At 39.9% G+C, this 22,812-nt stretch overlaps 1 protein-coding gene across 2 annotated transcripts in view; it reads left to right on the forward strand.

Annotated features, from left to right (window-relative positions):
- LOC108715395 (protein BEAN1) overlaps positions 1–22,062 on the forward strand; it is a 32,954-nt gene extending 10,892 nt beyond the window's left edge. The window contains exons 3-5 of one of the 2 annotated variants that reach the window (XM_041561136.1): positions 3,900–4,103; positions 6,186–6,309; positions 20,821–22,062. In XM_041561136.1, the coding sequence (XP_041417070.1) occupies positions 3,900–4,103; positions 6,186–6,309; positions 20,821–21,073 (581 nt within the window). In that variant the 3' untranslated portion in view covers positions 21,074–22,062. Of the gene's footprint in view, positions 1–3,896; positions 4,104–6,185; positions 6,310–20,820 lie in introns of both variants that reach the window. The other variant, XM_018260482.2, reaches the window with a different exon arrangement.
- Positions 22,063–22,812: the final 750 nt, after the last annotated feature.

A 22,812-nucleotide genomic window follows, 5' to 3' on the forward strand; every position in this document is an offset into this window, starting at 1 on the left:
GAAAAAAAACAGTTTCTAACTTAATTGGCTTTTGGCAGAGAGCTCAGAACAGCTAACAGGTGCAATAAGATACTTTGTAACAATTTTGACTCTGGTTGGTGCTGGTGGTGGTGAACTACTAGGAGGAGCAGCACACCAGTCCCACTCCCCAACACAGCTAGACTAATAGCACTGGGCTCTTATAGTAGCAAAGTAAAAAAACAAAAAAGAAAATAAAAGCAGTCCTTACAAGGACTATTGGGTTATTACAGCAGTCAGCAGATGAGATCAGAAGCAGTGCCCACAGCAGCTACATACAGAGCACTGCAGTAGAAGGTAGATTACTAGTCAGCAAAGCTAACTAACCTAAACTCACTGTCCCTCAAATCCCTGCAGAGTTCTGTCCCTACAATACAGAGCAGTATCAAGTAGATTGCTAGCCAGCAAAGTTACTATCAACTGTCCCTCAAATCACTAAACAGCTCTCTCCCTACACTAGCTCTTCCAAGCACACACAGGCAGAATGAAAAAACGCTGCAGGGCTTCAGTTTATATATGGAAGGGGAGTGGTCCAGGGGGTGTGGGGGTGGTCCAGGAGGGAGAGCTTCCTGATTGGCTGCCATGTATCTGCTGGTCTGGGGTGAGAGGGCAAAAATAAGCGCCAGCTAAGGCGAACCCAAATTGGCGAACGTCGCGCGACGTTCGCGAACATTCGGCGGACGCGAACGGCCGATGTTCACGCGAATTAGTTCGCGGGCGAACAGTCCGCGACATCCCTACTGGGGCCCATTGGGTTGTTTCCCCAATGTCCCACTTTCCCCAGTCCAACCCGTAATTTGTATCTTCATACCTTAAAGGAATAGTTCAGTGTGAAAATAAAAACTGTGTAAATAGATAGGCTGTGCAAAATAAAAAATGTTTCTAATATAGTTAGTTAGCCAATAATGTAATATATAAAGTCTGGAGTGAACAGATGTCTAATAAAACAGCCAGAATCCAACTTCCTGCTTTTCAGCTCTATAACTCTGAGTTAGTCAGCGACTTGAAGGGGGGGCCACATGGTACATTTCTGTTCAGTGAGTTTGTAATTGACCCTCAGCATTCAGCTCAGATTCAAAAGCAACAGATATGACCCATGTGGCCCCCCCTCAAGTCTCTGATTGGTTACTGCCTGGTAACCAGGGTAACCAGTCAGTGTAAACCAAGAGATATGAAAAGTAGTGTTGTGACTGACATGTTATACATCAAATCACTCCAGCCTTTATACATTACATTTTTGGCTAACTAACTATACTAGAAACATTTTTTATTTTGCACAGCCTATCTATTTACCCAGTTTTTATTTTTACACTGAACAATTCCTTTAAGTCTACTAGAAAATAATAATCCCAAAAGGCTGGTTTTGTTTCTAATAAGGATTAATTATATCTTATTTAAAAAATGGAAATGGTCTATGGAAGACGACCTTTCCATAGTTCAGGATAACGAGTTATCTAATTAAGTTCCTTAACTACTGTAAATACAAGACACTATTTTATTATTACAGCTAAAAAGGAAATAATTTTCAAAAATGTGGATTATTATAAAAATGGATAAAAAAATGGATTGTGGATTATTAAGATAAAGTCTATGGGAGAGGGCCTTTCCATAGTTCTTTGCTTTCAGGATAACAGGTTATCCAACAAGTTTCATTAAACTCCTTAAAGGGATACTGTGATGGGAAAACATGCTATTTTCAAAACGCCTCAGTTAATAGTGCTGCTCCAGCAGACATCTGCACTAAAATCTGTTTTCAGCAAATGGATTTTTTCATATTTAATTTTGAAATCTGACATGGGGCTAGACATATTGTCAGTTTCCCAGGTTCCCCCAGGCATGTGACTTGTGCTCTGATAAACTTCAGTCACTCTTTACTGCTGCACTGCAAGTTGGAGTGATTTCACCCTCCCACCCAGCAGCCTAACAACAGAACAATGGGAAGGTAACCAGATTGTAGCTTCCTGGTAAATAAAAGAACAGCACTCAATAGTAAAAATCCATATCCCACTGAGCCTCCTTCAATTACATTGAGTAGGAAAACAATAGTCTGTCAGAAAGCAGTTCCATAGTGCATCACTGGCTCTTTCTGAAAGCACATGACCAGACAAAATGACCTTTGATAGGTGCCTACACACCAATATTACAACTACAAGAAAATATACTTGTTGGTTCAGGAATTAAATTTTTATATGGTAGAGTGAATTATTTGCAGTGTAAACAGTGTCATTTAGAAATAAAAACGACACCATAAAAATCACAACAGAATCCATTTAACTACTGTAAATACTGTCTGGAGTTAACTTTATAGGCTCCCAGATTTTACAAGCCAAAAAAAGAAAATACAGTCTGCCAGCTGTGGCTAGTGAACTGTAACTAGAGTTTAGCCACAAGTTCCACAATCTTGTTTTTCTTTCTCCAATTGTGCAGCTGGGCCCCTGTGGTTTCAACTTTCACTTCTGCATAGTGAGCTATGTAATTCATATTGTTTATTTCTGTTTGTTGGTGGTGGCACCATGAATTCTACGCAGAGATTATATCAGTTTAGAATAAACATTGGATATGCATTACTAGGGGTATTAACTATGCCACCATAGTATCAAACCTTTCATTTGTGGTTTCGGGGAGGAACAAGAATGTTTTACACATCAGCAGTTAGTAAAAGAGAGACAGGAGATAATAACACTTAGCTATTGCCCTTTAAAATTAACTAGCCAATCACATGGGCTAGAATAAAAATGTTTGCTTAAATTACAGTACAGCGTAATACTCTGTTTGTAAATGATACTGTGAGGTATTGGTCATTAATAAATCTTATACTACACTTTCAACATTAAAGTAAAATCCCCCTCTTCGTTCTTTCTTTCTCTCCTTTTTTTTGTATACTTCAGATAAGCATTATATTACCTATGTTCTTTTCTGTCATTTATTTTGTGTGAATTAAAAATGGAAATATAAACTATTGGAAAGAAAATAAAATCCCCCAAAAATAAATTGGTTTAAACTTACTTAACTGGTCCCCTGAGCACTTTTGCAATGTACATTAATTTGTAAGGGCTTCTGATTGTTTAACCTAAATGCTTTCTCAGATATTAGCAGTTTTAGACTGCTATGTTGGCTTTCTGCTCCGCAGCTTTTTGAATGCCCAGAGTGTCAGCAACCCTATTCTATGTACAGTACTTTCTATGCGGTTCCTGCAATTAGCCCTATGGTTGCTGAATCTCAGTTGAGCCAAAGGCCCAGTATTACAACATGCAAATATCTCAGAAACAGCTAAAAACAGAAAAAAAATGTGAATTGCAAAAGTGATTAGAGAAGCAGCCTCAGTAAGTTTACAGCAATTAATTTTTTTTGTTTATATCCCTTTAGACACATTCAGGGAAGTGAGTCTAGGATATTCCTTGATTGCCAAGACTGATGTTTGGGCTGTTGCCATTTGCCATGAGACTATTACCTATCAATGTGGAGCGTTGCAGATAACCAAAACATTTCTAGTTCCCATGAGAAATTATTTTTGTTTTTTTAACAAATGTAGATGCTATAGGAAAATTTTGTTAAATCCAGTTTTGGTGATGAATCCTCTAAATCTGCAAATATATTGAATAGCTAGCACAGGAGATGCTTGTGATTCAAACAAATATATATATATATTATAAAAAAAATTATGTACAGTCAACTGTAAGATATTAGCATATTTCAATTAACTTCTTTAATTAAAAAAACAGTTTTTTCTATTATCCTAGTGTTTTACAGCAGTGGTGCATTATTCCTTATGTCTAGAACCAATACGGGGAAAAAAATGTTTTTTTTGTGCAAATGAGCCTACTAGTGTCCCTTTTCTGAAGTTCATTGTGGTAATGCTTTACTCATTCTTCCAACAGAAGTTCACTCAAACCATAGTGCCTTTCCTGAGTATCTTGGTTATGTCAGGAGCAACAATGATACCAGTTTATTGGTTTCTCCTTTGGTCGTGGCTGGGATAGTGATAGGCCTGGTTCTATTTCTGTCCTGCGTCACCATCATTATCGGAAGTCTGAGAAAAGATGGAGGCGTAAGAGACTGGCACCTTGAGGCGGAACCCAGTTATGGTAATTATTAAAAACACAATCTACAGTATATCTTTTTAACACAGCTACATTAGTTAAGTACCTGATTGTACAGAAACAAATTGATCTGTCCAAGCTGAATTCACCTATACAATAGAGAATGGTTTAATATGAAAAGGCTATTTTAAAGCTGCACATCAACCGTGTGTTGCAATATCTCCATTATCTCGTATATTCTAAACGTTATATACATTCTAGAGCAATTTGATTTTTCTAGCAACTGTTCTGCATTATTCTGAAGCAGCTGTAACAGCCATTACACCCTTTTCTAGTCTTTATTCATATGTTTGGATATGGGGCTTTTAGAACTCACGTTTCCTTACACACTTGCTGGTTACCCCTCATTCCCTCTGCTTCTCTTTTCAGCTCCCATTAGAGCTTGCATTATACATGACTTTCTCTCTAAGGTGTGTCCGTCCGTGTAGGATTGGAGGAAGGGTTTCCACATTGATACAAACAGACATTTCAGATGTTCAATAACTCTAGAGCTAATAGTTCCTAAAATACAGTACTAAGAGTGGAGTACCCTTAGGGGGTTATTTATCAAAGTCTGATTTTCATCTCAACATTTTCTGCTACAAATCCGTTCAGGTTTTTTACGCTTATGTATTATAAAATTTTCCAGAAAATTTGCTTTGCTGGAAAAAAATCAGATTTTTTCAGATTTTTCTGATTTCTTATGCTTTTTTGCCCAAAAACTCAGAAAACTTCGGGGTATTGCACGAAACCCAGCAGGTCTGAGATGCCGGATTTTCTGATTCAGACTTTTCCATCCTCGGTTTAGTAAATTCCGAAAAATTTGTGATTTTTTTAAAGAGGATTTTTGCATTCTGAGTTTAGTAAATAACCTCCTCAGAGTACAAGACTTCTATCAGGAAGACAGCAGCATATTGTGAGGCTAACCTAAGCATTAGATTCAAGTTGAGTAATTACAAGCCAATGCCACTAAATGCAGATAACATGTTTGCCCACATAAAATCAGATATGGTCCAAAAAGCTGACATAAATCAATAGCAACACTGATACTTTGAAATTACCTAATATAGAAATGGAGTAGATATCCTGTTTGAATTAAAACTGCCGATGAACGTTTCTAAAAATGTAGGCGATTATCTTTAGCACAGGTTTATGTTTACGACTGAAGCATACTGTATACTGTATATAACAAAAGCTAAGAAAATTAGAAGTGGTACTGAATTAGAAAATGCAGACAGGGCAGGGACCCCAAGCACCAAATCATCTCCGGAATTTTTATTCAGATCATGTCCCCCTTATTTACTATACCCCTCCATATTGCATTATTCTGGGGATTATCTAAACCTCCCTTAAAGGGGTTGATCAACTTTAAGACAGCTTTTAGTTTGTTGTAGAGAGTGATATTCTGAGATAATTTGCAATTGGTTTTAATTTTTATTATTTGTGTTTTTTTTACTTTTAATTCAGCTGCTCTCCAGTTTGCAATTTCAGTAGTCTGGTTGCTAGGGTCCCAATTACCCTAGCAACCATGCATTGATTTGAATGAGAGACTGGAATATGAATAGCTGAAAGTGTGAATCGAAAGCTGAGTAATAAAAAGTAGTAATAACAATAAGTGTGTAGCCTTACAGAGCATTTCTTTTTTCAGATGGGGTTTAGTGACCCCCATTTGAAAGCTGGAAAGAGTCAGAAAAAGAAGGCAAATATTCAAAAACTATAACAAAGAAAAAATGAAGACCAATTGAGAAGTTGCTTAGAATTGGCCATTATATAACATACTAAAAGTTGACCTGAAGGTGAACCACCCCTTTAAGTAGAAGAATCATCTGGTGCCCCCTTATTTAGGCTTTGGACTTTTGTTTTATATGTTGGGAATCTCTGCACAAGGTGACTACATCTATCTTACAGTATATATAAGTTGGGCAGTATACAGAACAGGCTTAGCATACAAGTCACAGGTTCTTCAGAAATGCAGAAGGCTTAGGTTAAGCACAGCTTGGTCCGGTGTCACTGTGTGAAGAATCCTATGTACCTTTTCCTTAACTGAGTTGTATCTTACCTGACATTTTCTTTCAATTATTTCCCCAGATGGAATTTCCTATGTGGCATCTATTGGAGACTTGAGATCTGCCTGCCCTGGGGACTTAACCCCAACATTTGGATTTGGTTCCTACCTGGAGCTCAATGTTTCCTACCCAGATGCCCCTCCTTGGTAAGCATTCAACCACTAAACCTTGGATGTACCATGTAATTTACCATTTTATATCTCTAAGTTCATGTCATATTAACTTCTGTAAATATGATTTTTGAGCTTTGTTTCAGTTCTATACACAGTATATAATGCCACAAGCACATATGCAATCTTCTACCCCTAAAATAAACCCTGGTTAAGAGGAGCTGACGGCTGCAGATATCTGCAAATAAAGGGTGATATAGTTGCTTGCGAAAGAGCAAAGAAAAAGGTGGGTTGGCTAGTCAGATTTTCTGTATATTCCAGTATACAGTAGATGGCCCTGATACTGTAAATATAGAAAATGTGGGTGTGTGGGTGTATTTAACCCTAATTTGGTCACTGTCTCTTTAAATTGCAATTAACCCGTGGCAGTCCAGGGGCCCTGAGTCCCTTTTGCTTATGAAAAGTACTGGGAACTGGCATTTACAGCACAGTGCCTCCACCTAGGGAACACTGAGGAGAACAGCTCAGGGAACTTACACTAGGACAAATAAACACACAGTTTTCAAATGAAACAGATATAAACTTTATATAAACACAATAGTGAACTTGGGCAATCTAATTCACAATGCACTCCTGCACTGCGGACACATGGGACACTACCTAACTCACTATTAGGTACCTTACTGCTTCTCACAGTACTTTTTATTATAAAAGTCCCAATCCTCTGGAAGGGGTTAATAACCACACAATTCAATTCATATATAATGTCCCTTCCCCAGAGCTCTTATACCCCAGGTAGCACTACTTTTCCCAAAAGTACCTCTCCCTTTGAAACTTAGCAGCTGCTCCCAAGTAGCATACCTCCCAACATTTTGGAAGTAAAAAGAGGGACAAAATTTTTTTTCCTGCACGTATTCTTTGTATTCTTTATGCAATTTCTTTGACCACACCCCTTTCTGTGGCCACATCCCCTAATTACCATGTTTGTTTTACAAAATTTGGCAGGTTATGAAAGTTTGAAAATATTTCTCCTTATCCAAACTGTGTTTTTGTGTCTCCAAATTGTTACAAAGTATCTTATTTGCACCTGTTAGCTGTTCTGGGCTCTCTGCAAAAAGCCAATTAAGTGAGAAACTTTGTTTCTTTTTCTGGCTGTTCAGTGTAGAGAAAAGAGGGACTTTCCAGTACAAATGAGGGACTCGGGTTGAGCTGTCAAAAAAGGGACAGTTGGGAGGTATGAAGTAGCAGGTAAATGCACAAGACCTGTCTTCAAGTTGGGGCCCCACACTTGTATCCTGCTAGTATCCTCCGTTGGGTGGCTCACTCACCGGGGGTGCTCTCAGAGGCAGTCACACTGAAGATTACATGCAGCTCTGCAGCAGGATAAATCTCACCAGTGGCACCTTTTGAGACTCTAGCAGCTTGGCAGGGAACAGTATGGGTTCTTTCTGTTTTTCCACAGATCCAACAGCTTGGACAGTTTCACAAGACTTGGTTCTGGCTGGATCTTTCACCACACAACCCCTTTTAAACTCTGTCATAGACCCTGTACAAAAGGCTCCAAAGTCAGGCACACCCTCTCTCCCAAGGATGCACTGGGGCGCCCAGCCAACCGGATGGCTCTCCAGCCTGTAACTGGGCTGGTTGATGTCACAGACAGAAAAACAGGAGAAAGATTTCCTCTGATCCCCTACATACATATATATTATAGAGGTAGGGTTTCTTTTTAGTAGCTAGTATTTGGCCGTTTCATCCAGAGTAATAGACAGAAAAACAATTTATTTTAAAATGATTTTTGGTTTTAAAAATAGTTGAGATCCAGACCTTAACTTTAAAAAAAAACAGGAAACTTAATTTCACAATGGATTTTTCATTCTTTATTATTTATTTTATTTATTCATTTATTCATCCAGGAATATACTGTATGACCTTAAAGGTTTTCAGATTTTTTTTATTAAAGGAGTATTCCAATTGAAAACTGCATAATGTAAACATGCAACGGTTATCAATGGGTTTAGAGTTATTTGTAAATGTTATTGCAGTTGTAATTGCAAAGCAATGGAATGCACATATACAGTACATATTTGCTACATTGTCTGCTAGTGACGTAATTACGCTGCGTATTGACAATCCGTCCGGCTACATTTTGCATATACTGTAAATTGAGGTTTTTTTCACAAAAGTTTAATACAGTTCTTCCAAGCTGAATTGTGGGGAATTAGAAAAACATTTTTTAGTTTTATTTCCACTAAATATTGGGATTTTGTAGTAAAAAAAACACAAAGTTTTTTTCAGACTTTAATTAATAACTTCCTTAAATTCCCATTAAATCGGTGGCACCGACAGGCCCAAGGTGGTGTGGGCCAGGGGACATCCCCGATAGTTATGCCACTGACCTTATCTCTTTAAATTCTTACTATCATTTACCCAATGACCATTTTATTTATAAACATCAATACATTATATTAGTCTTTAAATTGTTAATATTAGCCACACAGCTCCACAAAGTCACACACATCACTGGTTCTGAATCTATGTCTTATATGAATAACAACACTTATCTTGGAAAAGTAAGAGAATGTCTGCTAGGCTGAGCTATAGCAAATAGTGATATCAAGCATAAGGAAAACTTCAACTAAAATGCCTTTTGTAGTTAACGACAAATATCCAAGTTAGATCTGAACATGGCTGCCTTTTCTCTAGAACTGTATTAATCTAGTTACAGGTTTTGGGCATGATGAAAAAAGTGAGAGACCACTTTTGTTGGGTTTCTGATTGGGTGTCTGCAATTAACTAGCTATAGCATTCATGACCACCTAAGTATATGCCAATCTCAGTGTACCCCAGGCTCCAAGTAAAGCAGACAGGACTATAGCTATTCAAAGCCCTGGATATCACGGAGTCTCTAATTAAGATATTGATTTGTAATGGATGTCAGGATGCAAGCAAGTTAATTGATTTAAGGTAAGAGACACAAACAGTATTTGATCTGGCGGGGAGTTTATGTATTTATTTCTTACATGGCTTTTCAAATTAGATTTGCTCAAATCTAGTGTAGGGTATTTTTTCCAGTGACTCACTAAAAGGAGCATTAAGGTAAATCATATCTGACAGTCAGAATAAATGTCCGTCATACTAATACATACTATTAGGGAGAAATGCAATCCCAGTGCACCTCACTTGTCATTTATCTGTTTTATTTAATGTGAAAAGGATTGGAAAATATTAAATGACTAGGCAGGGGGTTACTTGTTGCCCTTCATGGTTAATTAAGCTTTAATGAAATGGCCACAGAATGTAATACTGGTATATAACAACTGGGTTGATGGCTGAATGTGCTGTAATATTAACCTAATGAGCATAGGAGCTTGAGGTGACCTTCATTAAATCTACACTGATACATATGCTTCGTAGCTAGGAAAAATAATTTAGAACTTAAAAGTAAATGGCATATGGAATTTGCATGCTTTTTGATGAATTTATCTCATTCTCTTTTTTTTTAACAAAGCTGTATTTAGAGAAGAGAAGCTTAGTTTATTTACAGAATAAGTTTCCATATTGTAGGCCTTCTGCCAGCTGCAGGGGCCCAATTGGTGAGAGGTTTAGCCTGAGATACATGACGACATCTGATTTGTTCTCTTGCATTTGGTTTACTCAAATTTGTTTTGGAAGGACACGGTATTCAGCCAAATGCAAAAATGATGGTTTTGATATAATCCTGCTTATAGTACAGTCTATGCCATAGTCCAAATCTTCTCCAAGAAATATACTCCTCACTGCAATAGGAAAAAAAATCCCTTACTTGCATTGGAATTTAATAGCTTGAAAGTGCACACAGACGAAGACCACATGTGGGGCTTCATCACAAGCATTAAAGTAGCAAATTGATGCAGAAACAATTAAATTACCACCAGCTCAAAAGTGGCAGTAGCTCCAAGTTTCCCTGTGTAAACAGGTGCACGTTTGAGTGTAGGAACATATGGTAAAATGGAGAAAATGGCACCAAGCGTCTGGAAGTTTAAGGGGCATCTTTGGACGCAAGTACCTTGTCAGTACTGATTCCATTTTTGTGCACACGCAACTGCACCAGCAGTGGTAAATGAGCCTTGTAATGTCACCTCGTTAATTCTAAATCCGAGTCTCCGTATTGGCTCAGACTTTAAAAATAGGCCAAACACATTTGCCTTTCCAAACATTTTGACAGGATTACATACCAAATGTTAAACCTAACTGTATATTAAAATGTAACCAAACAGTCCTTAACCACAGAAAAATGTCCTCCCAGAACATGTGTGATCTTATAAAACCTCATGAATATTAGTCTTAGAATTGTTTAGGTCTAATATTGCAAATGTTTCTGAATACTGCTGAATTCTGTATTTAGTGTTTCCCAAATTTTGCAAACAAATGGGGGCCTCCAGAACACGCTACGAAATCCACAGGGCCACAGATAAAAAAGTAAAAATATTTTTTATTGAAATAAGATTAAACTATAAGCATCTCCAATGGCCCTACGCGTTTCATGCCTAGTAGGCACTTAATCATTGACTAGTCCATGCATAGCTTAGTGTTTCTGCTCCCCGAGCTGAGGAGCTGGGGCTGGTGTACCTTGACCACTGTTTCTACTTGATGAGTTTATTCAAATTGGTTAATTGTAGAACTATTTTCTTTGTTGTTTCCAAAACAGCTAAGATATTTTTATAATGGAGATGTAAATTTCCAATAACTTGAGAAAATGACCCCTATACCTTACCTAGTTTTACAGCTTCATATGGTTTTGGCATCACATTCACTTTTACAAAGCAAGAACCTACAGTATATGGCAATAATCATAGTACATAAAGGGGGTTATGTAATAAAAGTTACTAAGTTTGCCCAGGATCAGTAACCCATAGCAACCTATCAACAAGTAGAATTTACTGGTCAACTGTTTAAAAGCAAACATCTTATTGGTTGTTATGGGTTACTGCCCCTGGGCAAACATAGTGCCTTTAATTACATCATCATCATCATCATCATCATTTATTTATATAGCGCTGTCAAGATACGCAGTGCTTTACTGCAGTTATAGCAAACAGGGAATAAATGGTGGATAACAGACAAGGATTACAGAGTACAATAGGGTTTACAAACTAAAAGGTTAGGGTACAATTGAGACATTAGGATTGTATAAACACTTTGTCATTTTTGATACAGCAATGATTAGTTAAGGTACATCGAATAGGCCTCTTTAAACAGATGGGTCTTTAAGGAGCGCTTGAAAGTTTGGAAAGAAGGAGAAAGTCTGACAGCTTGTGGCAGAGAGTTCCAGAGAAAAGCAGAAGCCCGAGAGAAGTCTTGTAGACGAGAATGGGCAGAAGTGACCAGAGGAAAAGTGAGGCGAAGATCAGAAGCAGAGCGTAGGTTTCGTGAAGGAGTGTATTTTGAGATTAGAGATGAAATATTGGGAGGGGTTTCCTTATTAAGGGCCTTGAATGTGAGTGTAAGTAATTTGAATTTGATTCTAGAAGAGATTGGGAGCCAGTGAAGGGACATACATATGGAAGCAGCTGATGTTGAGCGGCGAGCTAGATGAATGAGTCTAGCGGCCGCGTTTAGAATAGATTGGAGTTGTGAAAGGTGACTTGTTGGAATACCTGTGAGGAGTAAGTTGCAGTAATCAAGGCGGGAGATGATAAGAGACTGAATCAGTGTTTTAGTTGATTCTGAACTGAGATAGGGTCGTATTCGAGCAATGTTGCGCAGTTGAATACGGAAAGATTTTGCAAGTGTTTGAATGTGTGGTGAAAAAGACAGATGAGAGTCTAAGATGACTCCTAGGCAGCGTGCCTGTGTGGTGGAATGAAAGGTGGTGTTGTTTACGGTGAGTGATATCTGAGGGACAGGGGAAGATCTTGGAGGAAATATGATGAGTTCTGTTTTAGAAAGGTTCAGTTTCAGGTGGCGCTGTGACATCCAGGAAGAGACAGCAGAGAGACAGTCTGTGACTTGGGAAAGGACAGAGTTAGAAAGATCAGGAGTAGACAAGTAGAGTTGGGTGTCATCAGCATAAAGGTGATACTGAAGTCCAAATGACTGAATGAGTTTTCCTAGTGAAGTTGTATAGAGCGAGAACAGCAGGGGGCCAAGAACAGAGCCTTGAGGAACTCCAACAGAGAGTGGGAAAGTAGTAGAGGTAGAGTTAGAGAAGGAAACTTTAAAGGAACGGTCAGACAGATAAGATGTAAACCATGAAAGAGCAGTGTCCCGAATGCCAGATGAGTGTAGAATGTCAAGGAGAAGTGTGTGGTCAACTGTGTCAAAGGCTGCAGAGAGATCTAGAAGGATTAGAATGGAATAATGACCTTTAGACTTTGCCAATAGAAGATCATTGGTTACTTTGGTGAGTGCAGTTTCAGTCGAGTGTGATGGGCGGAAGCCAGATTGCAATGGGTCGAGAAGTGAGTTGTGAGTGAGATGCTGGATCAGGCGTTTGTAAACAAGCCTTTCTAGTAATTTGGATGCGAATGGAAGAAGGGAGACCGGTCGATAGTTAGTGGGAGAGCTGGGATCAAGGGAAGGTTTTTTGAGGATAGGAGTGATTAGTGCTTGTTTGTATAATGATGGAAAGGTACCAGTAGAGAGTGAAAGATTGAATAGGTGGGTAAGTACAGGAGAGAGTGTATCAGAGATTGGGTGGAGAAGGCGAGAGGGTATGGGGTCAAGGGAGCAGGTGGTGGGTTTTGAGCTGGCTAGAAGTTTGCTAACTTCATCTAGAGTTGCAGGGGTGAAGGAGTGCAAAATAGATGTGAGTGGACTGCACGTTGGTCTGAGATTGTTGTCGGACGGTATGCTCAGCCTAATGAGATCGATTTTTTCATTAAAGAAATGAGCAAGGTCTTGGGCGGTAACATTAATAGGTGGAGGAGGTGGAGGGGGGCATAGGAGTGAGTTAAATGTGGCAAACAGCTGCTGTGGTTTGGAGGACATAGTAGATATTAGATAAGAGAAGTATTGTTCTTTGGCTAATGATAGAGCTCGGTTATAGCAGGAGAGCATGAATTTGAAGTGGATGAAGTCAGGATCAGTTCGTGACTTTCTCCACCGTCGCTCAGCTGATCTACTACATCTTCTGAGGTACCGTGTTACACTAGTGTGCCAGGGTTGGGGTTTAGCGGGCCGGCTGTGACGGGTGGTAGAAGGTGCAAGGGAGTCAAGTGCTGTTGAAAGGGCATCATTGTAGAGAGAAGCTGCCATATTGGGACAGGAGAGAGTATTAATATGAGATATGGATTGTGCTGATACTGTTGATAATTGTTGTGGTTCAAAGGCATTAAGGTTTCTATACGTGTGGGTAGAGAGAGATGGTTGTGAAGGTGCAGGTGAAAGCAGTATCTGAAAGGAGAGTAGATGATGGTCAGACAGAGGGTAGGGAGAGTTAATTAAGTTGGATGGGCAGCATGAGTGGCAGAATATAAGGTCAAGAGCATGACCCTCGGTGTGGGTAGGTGAGTCGGTCCACTGAGAGAGACCAAAAGAAGCTGTTAGAGAGAGAAGTTTAGAGGTGGCAGCAGAAGCAGAGTTGTCAATGGGGATGTTGAAGTCCCCTAAAATGAGAGCAGGTGTCTCACTGGAGAGAAAGTATGGAAGCCAGGCAGCAAAGTGATCCAAGAAGGTGGAGTAGGGTCCTGGGGGGCGATATATGACAGCAACACGCAGAGAGATTGGAGAAAACAAACGTAGGCTGTGGACTTCAAAAGAAGTGAAGGAGAGAGAAGTCGGTGTAGTTAGATTTTGAAACCTACATTTGGGGGAGAGAAGAAATCCCACCTCACCGCCATGACGGCCATCCGGTCTAGGAGTGTGAGTAAGTGAGAAGCCTCCATAGCAGAGGGCAGCAGGTGAAGCAGTGTCTGAGGGGGAGAGCCATGTTTCAGTGATTGCAAGAAGGTGAAGGGATTTAGATATAAAGAGGTCATGGACTGCTGTGAGTTTATTGCAGATTGACCGTGCGTTCCAGAGTGCACATGAGAAAGGCAGGGAGGGTGCTGGTTTTATGTGAATTAGGTTTGCAAGATTAGAAGTGCGTAAAGACTGAGAGACTGGAAAAGACCTTGTTGAATGCCTGAGAGTAGGAATAAGTGAGGGTACAAATGAGTGAGTTGGACCAGGGTTTGGGGAGATATCCCCAGCTGCAAGTAACAGTAATAATGAGAGTGAGACAAGGTGTGACCTAGTTTTGACAGTGCGAGCCGTGTATTGTTTGAAGGGATGAGAGGGGATAATAGATTTAACAATACAAGATAGTGTGCTTAGATTGAGAGAGGGTGATGGGAGCAGTGAAGAGGAGATTTCAATTTCAGGATAGTTTGATGGATGTTGGAGTGCAGAGGATATATGCATAAGGATAGAGGAGAGAGAGAAAAAGAAGGCAATTAAATTAAACATAGTTGGACAGTAAAATCCGGCTTATCTTGTTGATAGAAGAATTGTTGAGCAGTGATGTCCAGTGTTTGCTTGGAGATTCCAGTCCAACTCTGATCCAACTGCTGTTCAACTCTGTCTAACTCTACTGTATATGTTGTACTTAAACTTCTGTACTTTAACTTGATGGACTTAAGTTGTTAAATCTGCCATGGCTCTCCTGCCATGCTCACCCCTGCTATGCTTCCCCTAGAATGAATGTCCTGATATACAGCAAGAGGGTCACATGGGTGAGGGCCAGCAATTGATTAATTAAGACAGGTTAAAGACAGAAGAATCTCTGAGTCTGGTCATCTAACAGACATCAATAGCAATAAAATGGACATACCAAACTATTCACATATGGAGGAAAGTATCCCAACAGATCTGAACATACGTGATGCAAACATTATTAGTGGCTCTCTGGACTGCGAAATTGGAACAATAGGACATGCCTAACAAGCTGTGGATGTAACTGACCCTGTTGTGAATGTGGTAGGCACCTTAGGATGTATGCCACTCTGGGCCAGTGGGGCTGTGACTACTAATGATAAACAATTTCTCTAAAGGTTTGCATAATGGTGTTGGTACTATACAAATAATGTACAGGAAAATCTTGATTTTAAGTATCCTGATTTAAAATTTTCCTGCATTTTACATTTTTTTATTTATAATGCATTTCAATGGGTGCATTTCCCTAATTTTAAGTAATGTTTTCCTGGATTTTACATCAAAATCTTTTCCTGATGTACCCAAAAACTGTTTAAATAAGGAGGTTTAAAATATTAACCAGATGAAAATTTGCCATTGTTCTGCCTGTAAGAACTTATACAGTCCTTATACAGCCTGCCATTAATACCTGCCATTAATATTCCACTGCTCATTATTTATTTAGCTACTGCTGGTACCTGTGAAAATAAAGGCCCTATGGAAGCACATTTCTGTCATAAACACCTCCCCTCCTCCTGTTCAGCACGGGAAAACACTTGCAAACGTCTGTTTGATGTCACTTGGCTTGTGGTCAGCAGAGTTTGATTTACTAAATAGAAGACAAGGCCTGCATTATTTTCAGGGCTGTGAGCATCTGCTGCCATGAAGAAATCATCTCTCCCAATATCTAATTGCTTTTAGACTGCTTTATTTGTTATTTGAAGTCAGGGATCATGCCATTAATGGCCCATCTGGCTTATTCTGTAGAACAACAAGACTGCTGCTCAGTGTCCTGAACAAAAATAAGAGTAGCCCTCCTTACAGTACTGCTGAAATCAGGTCCTGAAGGGTTCAAGCACACGGGCAGATTCGGGGAGATTTAATCGCCTCTTCTGCGGGGCGACAATCTCCCCGAACTGCCTTCCCCCTGCTATAGCAGGGGGAAGGCAGTTCGGGGAGATTGTCGCCCCGCAGAAGAGGCGATTAGTTGCCAGGCGACTAAATCTCCCGAATCTGCTCGTGTGCTAGCTCCCTAAAAGGGCTAGTAATACTAAAAGTGAAATACATTTACAATTTCTTTCAGCCTCTCTTGCAAACTGTGACTAGGGATGTAGCGAACGTCGGAAAAAAAGTTCGCGAACATATTCGCGAACTTGCGCAAAAACGCGAGCGGTTCGCGAACGGTTCGCGAACCCCATAGACTTCAATGGGAAGGCGAACTTTAACATCTAGAAAAGACATTTCTGGCCAGAAAAATGATTTTAAAGTTGTTTAAAGGGTGCAACGACCTGGACAGTGGCATGCCAGAGGGGGATCAAGGGCAAAAATGTATCTGAAAAATCTGCCTGTGTGTGCTTGGAAGAGATAGTGTAGGGGGAGAGCTGTTAGTGATTTCAGGGACAGATGATAGTAAGTTTGCTGGCTAGTAATCTGCTTGATACTGCTCTGTATTGGAGGGACAGAAGTCTGCAGGGATTTGAGGGACATTTTAGCTTAGGTAGCTTTGCTGGCTAGTAATCTACTGTTCTCTTTAAACAACTGCCATACGTTGACCTTGTAGGCATTGTTTGCCCAGTTTTTTTGGACGCAGCCACTGAAGCACAGTTGCCAGAAAAAATATGCCATATAAATGCTGAAAATAGTAATTTTTCGCCATACGTTGACCTTGTAGACATTGTTTGCCCAGTTTTTTTGGTTGCAGCCACTGAAGCACAGTTGCCAGAAAAAATATGCCATATAAATGCTGAAAATAGTCATTTTTTGCCATACGTTGACCTTGTAGGCATTGTTTGCCCAGTTTTTTTGGTCGCAGCCACTGAAGCACAGTTGCCAGAAAAAATATGCCATATAAATGCTGAAAATAGTAATTTTTTGCCATATACGTTGAGTCAACGTATGGCAAAAAAATGACTATTTTCAGAATTTATATGGCATATTTTTTCTGGCCTCTGTGCTTCAGTGGCTGCGGCCAAAAAAACTGGGCAAACAATGCCTACAAGGTCAACGTATACACTACTACAGCGGTGGATACGGATTACGTAAAATATATGAATGCTGCTTGAAAAAAGTAACTCAAGTGGTTTTTCTAGAGACGATAATATTATCAATATTTAGACAAAATGTGAACAAGCTCACACAGCTAGATGGCGGTTTGAAGAAAACACTGTGCAAATAATGCCTACAAGGTCAACGTATACACTACTACAGCGATGGATACGGATTACGTAAAATATATTATGGCTGCTTGAAAAAAGTCACTCCGGTGTTTTTTCTGGAGACGGTAATATTATGGATATTTAGACAGAATGTGAACAAGGTCACACAGCTAGATGGCAGTTGGTTGAATAACACACTGGGCAAAAAATGCCTACAGGGCAAATAATGCCTAAAAGGTCAACTTATACACTACTACAGCGGTAGTAAAATAAAAAAAAGTAAAATAAAAAAAAAATGAATATTAAAAAAAAAAATTAAAGTTGGTGCTGCTGAACTACTAGGAGCAGCAGATTAGCACACCAGTCCCACTCCCCAACACTGCTAGACTAATAGCACTGGGCTCTTATAGTAGTAGTAGTAGTAGTAGTAAAACAACAAAAAAATAAATAAAAGCAGTCCTTACAAGGACTACTGTTATTGCAGCAGTCAGCAGATGAGATCAGAAGCAGGACAGCTGCCCACTGCAGCTACATACAGAGCACTGCAGTAGAAGGTAGATTACTAGCCAGCAAAGCTACCTAAGCTTAAATGTCCCTCAAACCCCTGCAGACTTCTGTCCCTCCAATAACAGAGCAGTATCAAAACGATTACTAGCCAGCAAACTTTCAACTGTCCCTGAAATCACTAACAGGCAGCAGCTCTCTCCCTACACTATCTCTTCAGCACACACAGGCAGAGTGAAAAAACGCTGCAGGGCTTCGGTTTTTATAGGGAAGGGGAGTGGTCCAGGGGAGAGCTTCCTGATTGGCTGCCATGTACCTGCTGGTCTGGGGTGAGAGGGCAAAAAAAAGCGCCAACAATGGCGAACCCAAAATGGCGAACGTCGCGCGACGTTCGCGAACTTCCGGCGAGCGCGAACACCCGATGTTCGCGCGAACAAGTTCGCCGGCGAACAGTTCGCGACATCTCTAACTGTGACTAACATATTTCTTCTTTTGTATAAGAATAAATAACATCTGACTATTACTATGAGTAGAGATGTCGCGAACTGTTCGCCGGCGAACTTGTTCGCGCGAACATCGGGTGTTCGCGCTCGCCGGAAGTTCGCGAACGTCGCGCGACGTTCGCCATTTTGGGTTCGCCATTGTTGGCGCTTTTTTTTTGCCCTCTCACCCCAGACCAGCAGGTACATGGCAGCCAATCAGGAAGCTCTCCCCTGGACCACTCCCCTTCCCTATAAAAACCGAAGCCCTGCAGCGTTTTTTCACTCTGCCTGTGTGTGCTGAAGAGATAGTGTAGGGAGAGAGCTGCTGCCTGTTAGTGATTTCAGGGACAGTTGAAAGTTTGCTGGCTAGTAATCGTTTTGATACTGCTCTGTTATTGGAGGGACAGAAGTCTGCAGGGGTTTGAGGGACATTTTAGCTTAGGTAGCTTTGCTGGCTAGTAATCTACCTTCTACTGCAGTGCTCTGTATGTAGCTGCAGTGGGCAGCTGTCCTGCTTCTGATCTCATCTGCTGACTGCTGCAATAACAGTAGTCCTTGTAAGGACTGCTTTTATTTATTTTTTTGTTGTTTTACTACTACTACTACTACTACTACTATAAGAGCCCAGTGCTATTAGTCTAGCAGTGTTGGGGAGTGGGACTGGTGTGCTAATCTGCTGCTCCTAGTAGTTCAGCAGCACCAACTTTAATTTTTTTTTTTAATATTCATTTTTTTTTTATTTTACTTTTTTTTTATTTTACTACCGCTGTAGTAGTGTATAAGTTGACCTTTTAGGCATTATTTGCCCTGTAGGCATTATTTGCACACTGTTTTCTTCAACCCGCCATCGAGCTGTGTGACCTTGTTCACATTCTGTCTAAATATCCATAATATTACCGTCTCCAGAAAAAACACCGGAGTCACTTTTTTCAAGCAGCCATAATATATTTTACGTAATCCGTATCCACCGCTGTAGTAGTGTATACGTTGGCCTTGTAGGCATTATTTGCACACTGTTTTCTTCAACCCGCCATCGAGCTGTGTGACCTTGTTCCCATTCTGTCTAAATATCCATAATATTACCGTCTCCAGAAAAAACACCGGAGTCACTCTTTTTTTGGCAAAAAATGACTATTTTCAGCATTTATGTGGCATATTTTTTCTGGCAACTGTGCTTCAGTGGCTGCAACCAAAAAAACTGGGCAAACAATGTCTACAAGGTCAACGTATGGCGAAAAATTACTATTTTCAGCATTTATATGGCATATTTTTTCTGGCAACTGTGCTTCAGTGGCTGCGTCCAAAAAAACTGGGCAAACAATGTCTACAAGGTCAACGTATGGCAGTTGTTTAAAGAGAACAGTAGATTACTAGCCAGCAAAGCTACCTAAGCTAAAATGTCCCTCAAATCCCTGCAGACTTCTGTCCCTCCAATACAGAGCAGTATCAAGCAGATTACTAGCCAGCAAACTTACTATCATCTGTCCCTGAAATCACTAACAGCTCTCCCCCTACACTATCTCTTCCAAGCACACACAGGCAGATTTTTCAGATACATTTTTGCCCTTGATCCCCCTCTGGCATGCCACTGTCCAGGTCGTTGCACCCTTTAAACAACTTTAAAATCATTTTTCTGGCCAGAAATGTCTTTTCTAGATGTTAAAGTTCGCCTTCCCATTGAAGTCTATGGGGTTCGCGAACCGTTCGCGAACCGCTCGCATTTTTGCGCAAGTTCGCGAATATGTTCGCGAACTTTTTTTCCGACGTTCGCTACATCCCTAACTATGAGTAATTTGGGCTTGTTTCCTAAAGCCAGGGGCAGTGCAAATCACTTAAAACTATGTCCATCCAAATGCTTTTCATAAAGGTACAGTTAATTAAATGTTATTAGCATTTACTCGGTTACATAGTTAAGTTGGGTTGAAAAAAGAACAGTTCAACCCCTCCAAATGAACCCCAGTGCACACACACATACAGTATATATATTTACTTATGCAGACCTATCTATACACTCACATATATAAACCAATATCTATACAAACTACCTGTAGCTCTTAAACTCACAATAGCCTTGGGTATTATGCTTTTTCAAATCATCCAAGCCACTCTTAAAGGCATTAATCAGCCATCACAACATCACCAGGCAGGGTATTCCACAACCTCACAGCCCTCTCCATGAAGAACCACCTATGCTGCATCCTGAAATAAAATCCATAACTCTACATGTGGGGTATAGTACTGGGAAAACTGAAAAAAAATGAAACTGAATAGCACAGAATTAACATACGTGTTGCATATGATTCCCTCCTAGAATTTAACATAAGATTCCAGTGCAGCAAAATCTGGGAATAAATAAAAGGTTATTTGTTTGAGAAATCCTACAAATCCAGAAATGTTGACATTAGGATGAATACCAGGATACAACAAAGAAGAAAATTAATCTACTTCTTGGCAATTAATGCCCTGTTGATAATTATTTGGTATTGGCACTGAGAATAACATGATACTGTATCTGTGTCAACCTTTTTTTTCAGTTATGAGGACTGTGTTGGGGCAGGGGCCATGGAACTATACCCTCCTACAGATGACCCTCCACCCTACTCTTTGGAAAATCCACATCTCAGTAATGAATTGGCCCTGAGCATCGGCACAGACGATACGCCTTGGTCAATACAAGAGAGCACAGATCATCTGCTGCCTACACCATTGTTGTCCTCCCTCTGGCTCAACTTTGCTCCACCATATAGAACTAGAAGCAAGAGTCCTGCAATGTCAATGGATGCATAAGAAAACACACAAACCCCTCCGCAAGATGGAATGTTTAACTGAAACCATCAAGCACAGTACTTATAAATATTAGAAATACCCATGTATTCAATGCATGTGATCAGAAATATTATTGAGTGACTAATAGAGAAACCAACCGTTAATACAGATGGTGAGAAGATTCTTGTGGGCATTATAAACAACTAAATCCGAAATAAAATCATAGAATATTAGTTTGGAACATTTACAGATATATGCATAAACTAAACATACTTTAACAATGTAATTGCTTCAGCACTTCTTGTTCATATAAGAATTGTCAGTAGGCATAAAGACAAAAGGGCTAATTTTCAAAGCCCCTGGGTGCAAGATTGCTCCCCTTAGTGCTCATTCTTAGAGCACTTGCACCCAGGAGTGTGCTGCTCTTTTTAGGTTGCACTGGATCAATAATCCAGTGATCTTGACAAAAAGCAGTGTCAGTACTTACTGCTTGCCTTATGGGGCCTCCACCTCCTGACCTCCTCTGTATCTTGCACGACAGGAATTATACTAAGACGTTCCCCCTCCCATCCGCCCGTTTAAATTTAATGCTGGCCGCACTAGATTTAAACTTTAGTCACTGGGAAAGTGCAAAAATATGTCTAATTGCGGCCATTTTTTGAACTTTGGATGCTATGCAGGCCATTTATACATGCCCTAAAAACTGCACTAAGCCTGAATTTGTAGACCATTGGTGTGTTACTGGGGCTCTGGAACATGTCAAATGAGAACCACGTCCCAGTTAAATATCTAGATTGCAAACTTGCTATTAACCATCTTTAAAAAAGTGTATTGGGTTGTAAAGCCAACCTCAACCATTATGGTAGCCACCCTTGTGTATTAAATATAGGCTGCCCAGTGTATGGCCACATTTACCCAATCACAAAACCCATGGGTTTGTGATAACTTTAACGTAACAAACAATTAAAGCAACGCGTGTCTGCTATAGACAAACATTGTACTTGTGCATAAACCACTGAGGATCATGTCACTGAGAGTCAGCCAGAGCAAACCAGTCCATATTGCTACCATCACCTTTTCACTATATGGTGAGCTACTTGTGGATAACGATGGTGCTGTATAAGTAGATTCAAATTCTAATCCCATTATTTATGTAGTATTTACTGTACCAGCTCTAGCAATAACTATGTTTCAATTTGCCTTATCATATATTGTCTTCCTGAATATTAAGAAGACTGTAAGTATTTCTGGTCCAAGGTTTGTAATGTACAAAATCTAGTTATCAGTGATTGTCCCTAATGACATTTTTACTTTTTCATTAACCTATATTCTTTCTCTCTCTCTCTCTCTCTCTCTCTCTCTCTCTCTCTCTCTCTCTCTCTCTCTCTCTCTCTCTCTGTGTTGCTTGTGTTCAAGTGTTTTTGAAAGCTCCATCTGGTGGTCAGTTACATAAAGTTCTACATGACCAAAAAACACTTATAATATAGACTTGTTCTTCTTAGTCTGTGATCCTTTGACTTGGGTTTACTTTGGTTTACTACATAGGTGGCCCATGGAAAGGACTATAGAAATAAAATATGTAAATCTTTTCTTAAGACTACTGCTTTAATTTCTATTAAATGGTTTCTTATTTTTACCCAGAATGCATTGTTTTTTCCAGCAATTCCAGCATTACTGCAGTGCAAGGCTGTGCAAGAGTTGTGTTGGTTGCAATTGCACTAAAAACTATTTCCAGTACTTGGCATCAAAATGACGCCTAC

The sequence above is a fragment of the Xenopus laevis genome, chromosome 4S (assembly GCF_017654675.1).
Source record: "Xenopus laevis strain J_2021 chromosome 4S, Xenopus_laevis_v10.1, whole genome shotgun sequence".
Classification (NCBI taxonomy): domain Eukaryota; kingdom Metazoa; phylum Chordata; class Amphibia; order Anura; family Pipidae; genus Xenopus; species Xenopus laevis.